A 10,306-nucleotide genomic window follows, 5' to 3' on the forward strand; every position below is an offset into this window, starting at 1 on the left:
TGGGTATTTTCACTGCCAAGTTCTGGAACCAAACTGAGACTGGGAGTTGAGGTTAGGACCTGAGTTAAGGTTTCTCCTTTAACTATTAAGAAAGAAATAGGATTTGGAAATAGCTTTCTCCCTATATGTTTAAGGTTATTTCGTCCTCATTCCCAAAGTATTTCTCCTATCATGAGAGATGCCATCCTATGCTGAGAAACACTGTACCAACCAATGAACTACCTACGAGAAGGCACAGATACTCGGAGAGGGGAGGGGTCAGCTTTGTGGAGGAGGCTCTGGGCGATCCATGACCAAGAAGAATGCAGGAGGGAAGGGGACAAGAAAAGAGGAAAGGCAGGGATTTTTCCTGGTACAGGAAAGAAACCACCCAACCAAAGCAAAGACGCAGGGCCGGGAAAGAAGAAAATGAGATTAGATGGGCTGAATAAAAGCACATTATGGTACCTAAAGCCGGGAAGGGAAGTCTTGACATAATGCCATGGTAATAGGGAGCCAGTAAGGGCTGCTGACTCAAGGCATGGCCTGGTCATCTATAGTTTGGCAGCAATACTCAGGTTCAGGGTAACTATGGCCTATAATTTATATCCCAAGTTGGGTTCCCCAGAAGCAGAGCCAGAGACATTCTTTTTCAAGAGATTTATTGAGGGAGTGGTCTCAGGAGGAGGGGAATGGAGGAAGTGAGACAGAGCAGAAGACACTATGCAAAAATGCAGTTTTGGTGAAAGGTTATCTTTGGTCTGATTCTCAGGGGAGGTGTGGAGCATGAATTGCTCCTCAGAGTTGGTCCCCAGTAGGACAAGAGGGATGGTCTTTCATACCCCCTACATCAGGCATTAATGTAGGTCTGCTTCAAGGCATGGGGGAAGGAGAACATAGCTGCTAAGGGGAAGTAACTCCTGTTTGGTCAAAGGCAATTATCCAAGAAGAAGGCAGCTGTGAGCTGTTAGCAGCCAACACATCTAGCAGCTGGGGGACATGCCCACCATTTACTAAGGGCATCCAGAGCAGGTACCCCCAGGATCTACTAGATCCACACAAACACAAGTCTAGGGTAGGTTGTGGGTCAGCAACCTGGTGAACAGCAAACAGCCCTCAGCCCTCAATTTATACTCAAAATGAAGCTTTAAATCTCAAACAGGATAGGGAAGCAGAAGGATGCAGGTGGCCTTCAGCCAATAATAGCACCTGTGTGGATTTCAACCTCTTCTTCCACAACGAGATTAGCCTAAGTAATCTCTAAATTCCCTTCCGTTGCTGCAGTTCCTTTATTCTCATCATGGCTTCCTCCGATAGATATCAGATATGACAGCAAAGCAAGAGGACCCTGGTTCAGTATGCAGATAGAAATCAGGAAGACTCAGAGATCATCAGCAATGCAAGGTGATTGGTTCAAAGTCTGGACAGTTAGGTCAAAATCAGAAAGTCCCAGAGTCCAGCCAGCCAGAGCAAGTGGACAAGGGAATATATACGGAAAATATAAGGGAAAACATCACCAAGGAAGATGCGGGCTCACAGAGGCATTGCATGTTACAAGAATCTATTAAACCAAGGTCCACAAAGCTTAGAGCCCAAAGGGAAGCAGCTGGGTGAAAATAACCACCCAGAAGACCAGTGCAGAGGGGGCAAAGCAAACTGTAGTGGGTGGATTAAACAGAAAGGAACTGAAGTCAGAGGGCAAATGGCAATATCCCCTGACCTGGCTGTGGGAGCCCCAGGAGGGCTAGAGGCTGAGAAAGGGCAAGGCAGTATAATGCAGGGAGAACAGAATCCCTTTTGCAGGCTGCTAGGCAATGATAGGGGGTCTGGTTCTCCCGGGCCCCTAGTGCCCATCCTGAATTCCCATCCTGAACTCCTCTGATCAGTGTTCCTACCACTCTCACCAAACGATTCACATCCATGTAATACATCTTGTCATTTTCACCCAATGCTGCGGTTTGGAGTGGAAGGTAGTAGGGGACAGGACCAAGAATCCTGAGGCTCAGGATCCTGAGGCTCTGTGCTACAGAGTCAAGACAGGATGTTAGGACCCCTGAGCTGACCTGGGGGCAGGGAGGGGGACACGCATCAGCAGAGCAGGTCTTGTCTTTTTGTGGGAGGAGATTCTGGGTCTGGCAGGGTCTGTCTGATAAATGACCTGAGAAGGGCTGAGGACAAAAGCAATCCGGATCCCCCTGCCCCTCTGCAACATCCCTTGTGAGGCCACAGTCCCATTCAGCCCCATTTCCCCCCATTTCCCAAGCCGCTGGATTGGGGCCCCCTACATCCTCCGCTCTTCTCCACAGGGCTGGACAACATACACAAGATCACGTCCCAGGGCCGCTACGAGCTGCGCGTGGACATGCGGGACGGCCAGGAGGCCGCCTTCGCCTCCTACGACAAGTTCTCAGTGGAGGACGGCCGAAACCTGTATAAGCTGCGTCTCGGGGGCTACAATGGCACTGCAGGTACCCTGGCCACCAACTTCTCACCAAGCCCCCAGCAGCACCCCCGGGGCGGTAGAGACCAGCGCCCCTGCGCGGTCAAGGCCTGAACTGCACCGGGCGGCGGCCGCACCCGGAAACCTGTGAATTCCCTGCCTGCCAAAGAGTAGGGGCGGAGGGAGGGCTGGGAATCACTGGGGCTGGTTCCTTCTGTCCCCAACCACCCAGGTGACCTGAAAACAATGCCTCAGGATTTCAGTTTCCTCATCTGGAAAATCATAATAAGGCTGCCAGCCCTACTTCACAGAGTAGTCAGAAAAAGATGCAATCAATGCAGCAAAAGTACTTTAAAGTTAAAAAAAAAAAAAAAAAAAAGCACAGTGTGAGGGCAAAGCATTATTTTCCTTGTCTAGATTAATCAATATGGGCTCTTATCCAACGAGTGTATAATCATCTACTTTCTGGCGAGAAATTTCCTCCTGCAATGACATCCAGGAAAACCATCTTGCAACTAAGGGAAATAAAGCAGACAAGCAGACCCCTCCATATTCTGAGGGGCCCCCTCCCCTCAGCAGTCATCATAACGCCTTTGTCAGGTGCAAGCAAGAGCCCTGGAAAGATCCTCCTCGACCACATTTCTTCTCATTCCTCCACGAGAACCAAATACATGCTCGCATTTCCTGTATAGATTTTTATGACATTTCGACTAAGCAGAACGAATGTGTCCATAAGCTCTGTTGCATTAATAGTTTGATCGGAACGAAATATCCCAACCTGTTTCTTAGGCTTTGCCAGTCTGTCTCCTAGGTTCTACTATAGCACATTTCATAAAAACCTGTTTTGCCAAACATTCTACTCTTTGGTACGTGGAGTTATTAGTCCTTTCATTAACTCCAGTGTAAGGGCTAAACGCTAGTCTGTAATTTTAGCAGCATTTTCATGACTCTTGGAGTTAATAAGATCATCAAGGTGCTGCCCTTCTGATTACTGCACCTGTCCAAGTATTTCTCTTCTCACCCAGGTATTGTTACTCCGCAGGAAGACGTGCTTCGTTCTTGTTCATTTGGAGATTGTTCCTGTCGTGGTCAGTCAGGTCTGCCTGAGATGCCCCTCGTGGTGGCTCCAATTTACTACACTTTGGGCATAAAAGAGCCATTGAAATGGAGTGTATTAAACAAGATGTCAGACTAAATCATTTCCCAAAAAAACCCTGATACAATCAACTCCCTAAGATTAGAATTGTGTCTATAGAAAAGCAGTTCTTATTCTTCCCACAGGAGGAAAACCAAGCTTTGCCCCTTGCTCCCATGTTCCACCTTCCTCCCCCTCTTCATCTGTTCCAGTCCTCTGCTTCTCCCGCCCGCCCCCTCACCCCATGGGCCCAGCCATGCTGCCTTTACCACAGCTCTGTCTTGCTACCAGGCCCCATGGAGGGCAGGGCCATGGGACCGCATTCTACTCTCATGTCTCCTAGGCAAATCCTGCCAGCAAAATGACCAATCATCATGAATTAATTGCAGTCCGACCCCTCTCTTCAAATATTCAGTTCATCTTCCTCAAATGATGAAAACCTGGGCTTATATGGGCTGCCCACTTCTCTGGGTAACTCCACTCAGTGGTTGCTCTTTCTAGACCAGAAGGTCTCCAGTGGGGAAAAGCCCATCCTCTCTTTTTGGCATTCACCATTGCCCAATTCCCCTGGCCTTTGTCTTGACTTGTTGCTCATTTTATTGGTCCTACTGACAACTATCCGTCCTATGGCCTCCAATTCATATTCATCCCTTTCTTCTGTCCCCATTTCTCAAGGCTACAAAAATCTAGATCTCTCATCAAGACTCTGACCAGAATAGAACTGAAAACTCCAAAACAAGTTATCAATAAAAGGTTGTTGAGCAACCCCAAGAAGGTCATTGTGCAAGTTACAGGGACTCAAAACAAGCATAAGACATGGCCTCTGCAAGAATGAAACAGCTGTTTTTCAAAAAAGAACCATAAAAGAAATGATACTCACTTCTGGCTTACCAGGAGCTCATTGGCCTCGGAAGGAGCGACATCTGGCTTGGGTCCCAATAGCAAGGAAGGCAAACCCTGGAAGAGAAGTCACGGGAGGAGCAGTTACTGTGGAGGGAGGGCAGGCGTGGAGAGCCTGGCTCCCCAGGGCAGGGTGTGAGTTCAGAAGAAACAGAAAGAAGATTGGCAGAGTAAGGGCCCTAAAACCAAGGGAGCCATATGACTACGGTGAGCAGTGGGGAGCCATGGTAGGTCCTGAGTCTTCTGGATTTGGGGGTTTTAGGAAGATCAATGTGACAGCCTTAAACTGGATAAAGTAAATCTGAGTAAAGAACAGAGACCTGCTGGCAGCTGCTGCATTAATCCTGGTAGGAGATTATAGGAGACTTGACTAATGTCAGGAATTAAGAGAAAGGTATAAATCTGAACAGTGGTTTGAGAAACTTGGACGATGCACTGAATATATGAGGTGGTATGAGGCAGAAATGGGAAGGGAAGCCAGATTGGGGGAGGAGATAAGGACCAATGCTGGGATCTATCCAAGACTGCAGCAGGCAACATCAGAGATGAAGCTGGAGAGCACTGTTGTAGGGCAGTAGTGGAGAGCAAATTCTAGATTACAGAAGGACGAGCTGGAGATGAGAATATAGGAGGTGGGCAGAGCAACAGAGTGACCTATGGTAAAGAAAGGGTCACTACAAAATAGGATTAATCCAAGAAGTTTTAAAGCTAAAGGATATGAATTTGATTTAGGATTGGAGGAGGTGACTATGCTAATAAATACATATTTTTATGTATATATATATATTATGTATATACATATAAAAGTATATTATTATCTTACTTTTTTCTTTTTCATGTACATATACATGATATATATATATATTTTCTGCCTTCCTCTGGACCTGGAAGAAATGTGACTGAGTTTTATAAAGGCACCTGGGTGGCTCAGTGTACATATCATGTACATGATATATATATATATATATATATATATATATATACATGATATATCATGTATATGTACATGAAAAAGAAAAAAATAAGCTCTATTTTCTGCCTTCATCTGGACCTGGAAGAAATGTGACTGAGTTTTATAGAGGCACCTGGGTGGCTCAGTCAGTTAACTATCTGCCTTCAGCTCAGGTCATGGTCCCAGGATCCTGGGATCAAGCCCCACGTGGGGGTCTCCTCACTTGCTGAGGAATCTGCTTCTTCTTCTTCCTCTGGCCACCCCCCTGCTCAAGCTCATTCTCTTTCTCTCTCTCTTTCTCAAATAAATAAATAAAATCTTTGGGGCTGCCTGGGTGGCTCAGTGGGTTAAGCCTCTGCCTTCAGCTCAGGTCATGGTCTCGGGGTCCTGGAATCGAGTCCCACATCGGGCTCTCTGCTCAGCAGGGAGCCTGCTTCCTCCTCTCTCTCTTCTTGTGATCTCTCTCTGTCAAATAAATAAAATCTTTAATAAATAAATAAATAAAATCTTTTAAAAAATGAGTTTCAGGTAGTAAGATTAGCTCTCAATGGACACAAAACCAGATTTCTTGGAACCTGGGAAGAGCAGATGAAAAGGATGGGACAGAAACACGATGTGTCCAGTTGGGGATCCAACTGACATGAGAGAATCAGGCTTTCTCAGAAAATAAAGACCATCCCCTCCGAGTAAGCCATGGTGAGAAGCAGTGGAGGCATTCTCGGACACGATTAGGATTTTCTTATCATGCTTTCTCCTGTGGACAGGAACTTGAGCTTGCTGAGATCCCTCTTTACATGTGGCACCAAGTTCTGAATGTGGTGTTTTGGGTGAGGGTTGACCAAGCTTAAGAAACTGTGGAGAAGGCCAGGCTATGGATGCATGGTGGTAACCCAGACTGACTCAAGCCACCATGGCTCATCACTGAGTCCTCTGGGGACAAAGGAATCATGAATGTTGGTGCCCAGTGCAAGCCTAGAGGGAAAAGACAGGGGTGTGAAGTGGACTGAGTGGACAGAGCTCGGAGCATAAGGTCAGAGTAATGAGGAAATGAGAGGCAGAGAGCAGCAAAGAAGCAGCTGACCCAGGGTGTAAGGTGGAGTAAGAGTTCCCTACAGCCCAGCTGAGGAAATGCACGGGAACGAGATGAGTAATGGAAGGTCCCTTAAGGGCAGGCTAGGTGTGTTGGGAGTGGGTCAGATGTCCAGATAGTCCTGACAAAAGAGGAACAAATGAGATGGCCTTATGAAAGCATCTTTTTCTTTATAGGGGACTCCCTCAGCTATCATCAGGGACGCCCTTTCTCCACAGAGGACAGAGACAATGATGTTGCCGTTACCAACTGTGCCATGTCCTACAAGGGGGCCTGGTGGTATAAGAACTGCCATCGCACCAACCTCAATGGGAAATACGGAGAGTCCAGGCACAGTCAGGTAGGTGAAGTTGGCCGCCATCTTGAATGACTCAGGGCTGTGGAACCCACCGTCCCTTGACTTTATGTGTTCAGTGCACAAGGTGGTCTTACATTTCCCTCTGTTAAAAAAACATAAATTTAAATTTATTTTAATTAGTTAATTTAAATTAAATTAAATTAAAAATTAATTTAATTAATTTCTAATTTATTTTAATAAATAAATAAATAAAAGTCAGTCTTGAGAATGGACTATCATGAAGAGGAAAGGAAGGCAGGTCCTGAGATAAGAGTGGGACAAAGCAGAAGGCAGAGGACAGAAATAAAAGCATCTGGACTCAGAAATTAGAAGTCACGCAGAAAAGCCCTTGACTACCAGTACATTCCATTCATTTCATTTCCTCATCTTAGCCATTCCATGAAGAGCTTATCAAATTTAGGGACCGCTTCACAGGCTGGACCTCATCTAAAGAAGGGTCCCAGGAAAGGAGAGACCAGAAAACCAGTGTCAACTGGACTAGGTTTCCCCCTTAGAGACTACAAGTCCACAGGCTGGGCTGGGAGATTGGGCAACCACAGGGGACTTCCCCAGTTTTAGCACCCAAAGGCCAGCAGCCAGGGAAACCCCTCCCTCATGAGCCAACCAAGATGGCTGGTCACCACAGGCAGAAATTACCTGACTCTCCCCTCAGGAGTGAGCAGTCCAACACAATCATTCTCCACAAGATGCTCCTATACTATTGGGATTTTGAGATTCAGCACCAATAACCGGTGCATGCAAATCTTAAAAGCCAAAAACATAAAGCTGGCAGTAAAACATGACCTGATGAACACCCTGACCACAGCATGCTTAAAAAGAAAAGCTGGAGAAAGACCCAGCTCCTTCGACCCTATCGGGAGCTGGACCGCAGAGCTTCCCGTTAACGGAGAATGACTAATCCTCATCTTGGATTCCCCGCTCCTGGTGTTCCACCTGGGGGGAGGCGGGGACCTGACATGCCTGTGTTCCTCCTTCCCAGGGGATCAACTGGTACCACTGGAAAGGCCACGAGTTCTCCATCCCTTTCGTGGAGATGAAGATGCGCCCCTACAGCCACCGTCTCACGGCGGGGAGGAAACGGCGGTCCTTGCAGTTCTGAGCCTTGGGCGGCCGCGGGCCGACTGACCTTTTCTGTCATTTGTTTGTCTTTTATAATATGAAACAAGGGGTGGGGGTAAGAGTACTGTGCTTGGCAACGTGGGAAGGGTGTTGGAGGAAGCAGGATATAGCTGTTCGTGGTGTCTGCTGTCCCGGGCCTGGGCCTCGGTCTCCGTGCTCCCTCCCACCCAGTCACCCTTAACCTTCCCCTCCTTTCTCACTGAGGAGGGAAAGTCTGGAATGTTTTAAAGAGACCAACTGAAAGGCAAGTCCTAGGGTCAGATAGCTATGGCACCAGGCCTTCTTTTCCTGGACACCTAGGAGCTGCCCTTCACTCCCAGGTAATGTGCTCTGGTCACTGCCTTGGATGGCCAGGTTCTCACAGCAGCCCCTAGGAGAAGCCTCGAGAAGAGAGCTCTGCCAACAATGCCCCTTCAGAGGAAATAGATTAACCTCGCCCTGTCCCAGCAACCCAAGTCCTTTTTAATGGGCCAAAGATTTTCATCTTCTGACACTCTTACCAGCCAAGTGTCCTATGACCTGTCCCAGCCCCAGTCAGTCCTGTGCCTCCGTCCATCCTACCCTTAGACCCCCATGGCCCCACAAGCCCAAGGCATTGTCTACACCTGGCCCTGGGCTACACAGTGGCTGTGTTTCCTAAGGGTCATAAGTCATTGCCCCTTCTCTTAGGTCAGTCAGACAGAACTTCTCTGTGGGCAAAAGTGGGAGATGGTTGTAGGTTGAGCGCTTTGGGGTCAGACATTGAGGAAAGGACAAAAGTAGAAATCAGGGCATCTGCCATTTGAGATTACAGGTCCCGTGGGAAACACAGATCGTACCTAGCTCTATTTTCTTATCTCTGGTCCTATTTGTCATGGATTTTTTTTTCCCCCTGAATTGCGAATGGAAGGTCTCGTTTCTGTGTTCAGCCAAGCTCTCCTTAATGTGGGTGGCTTAATAAGGGTCAGAAGAAGAAGTTATATGACCAGCCAGCCGTTCCCCTGACTGATAATTCCTGGAAAGAGGTGAAATTCGGGGGAGGGGGGAGGGGCTGTTTTTGTTTTTTGCTCTTTTTTGGTCCTGTGGGAAATAGGAATGACCTCTGTAATGAGTTGACATCATGAGAAGCCTTTCTCCATCTTCTTTTATTATTCTGCCTCTGAGAGGAAAAATGAAAAGTGCCAGAGGAAATTACATCTGGAAATCCAAAGGTGAATAGGGGACGACTGTGGGCCTACCTCCAATTTTATGAAATGTGCTCTCTTCACTACCATGATTTGATTTTTAAGCCCAAGAGAGCGCGAGGGTCTAGAAACCATAACCCTTTGGCTTCTCCAAACCCAATGTCAGCGGTAGCTATCCCTGCGGCATCTACCAAAAGCCACACCCAGCCCCCCAACAGCCCCCCTCTGTTCCCCTTCCATTCCCCGAGGCCCCACTTCTGTTTTCTGTAACGCCCATGATTAGCCGAACCAGGACATCTTGCCCTGTCCCCAACCAGTTGCCGGAAGATCCTGAGAGTTGGCAGTTTCCTCAAGGAAACAGCTACGTTCTAACCCAGCTCTGACTCCCAGGAGAGGACGGGCACAGGGGCTGCTGATCACACTTTATACAGATGACGTTGGCTGCCACTAGCCACAGGCACCCTGCCGCAGCCGGCCTCCAAGGCCTTGCCCACGCCTCTGTGAGGCTGTGACTGACAAACCCGGGATGAGACATGGAAGCCACGCTCAGGTCAGCATGGGCTTCAAAAGGAACTAGGAGAAGGAGGAAGAAAGAGAAACAGTCCTTTTAAGAAACATGTAAATTCCAGTGAGATTCGGCTACCAGAGTGGGATACCAATGAAGAGTAGGGAGCACACTGCGAGGAAGCTGGGGGCTAAGCTAGAGGCCGCCTCCGCCATGTTGTTCGCTCTGTGACCTCATCAGGGAGGTTGTTTTCTCTCTCCAGGTCTCAGTGTCCCCCCCCTGTTGAATAGAAGCTTGGACTAGAATGGCTACCATCTTCCTTTCCAGTTTTGATAGTCAGTGATGCTGGTTTCTGATCTGGAAATCTAAGTAGAAATTGGCATTGATGAGGAAGCATGATTAAGTAAGGAAAATTCACCAGAAGTTCTGCTTTGTGAGGGAGGGAGGAAGGGAGGAAGGAAGGAGAAAAGATTCAGAAGTCATAAATGAAACACACACACACACACACACACACACACAGGAAAAAGCACTGCAGAAAAGGTAATGCCAAGTAAGAGGCCAAGTTCATTTTGCCTGTAAAAGCAGAGACTGAGGGCCTGAGTGGTACCCGCACAGCCTACCTCATCAAGGGAACTGAAACGAACAAAGATTATGATTCCTTGTGT

General features: G+C 47.7%; 1 protein-coding gene across 2 annotated transcripts in view; it reads left to right on the top strand.

Moving 5' to 3' along the window:
• Positions 1-8,627, top strand: part of TNR (tenascin R) — a 190,019-nt gene extending 181,392 nt beyond the window's left edge. For both annotated transcript variants that reach the window (XM_044267360.1, XM_044267359.1), the window contains exons 20-22: positions 2,286-2,447; positions 6,673-6,836; positions 7,834-8,627. In XM_044267360.1, the coding sequence (XP_044123295.1) occupies positions 2,286-2,447; positions 6,673-6,836; positions 7,834-7,953 (446 nt within the window). In that variant the 3' untranslated portion in view covers positions 7,954-8,627. The remainder of the gene's footprint in view (positions 1-2,285; positions 2,448-6,672; positions 6,837-7,833) is intronic.
• The last annotated feature ends 1,679 nt before the right edge of the window (positions 8,628-10,306 follow it).

Source organism: Neovison vison, chromosome 10 (assembly GCF_020171115.1).
Source record: "Neovison vison isolate M4711 chromosome 10, ASM_NN_V1, whole genome shotgun sequence".
NCBI lineage: Eukaryota > Metazoa > Chordata > Mammalia > Carnivora > Mustelidae > Neogale > Neogale vison.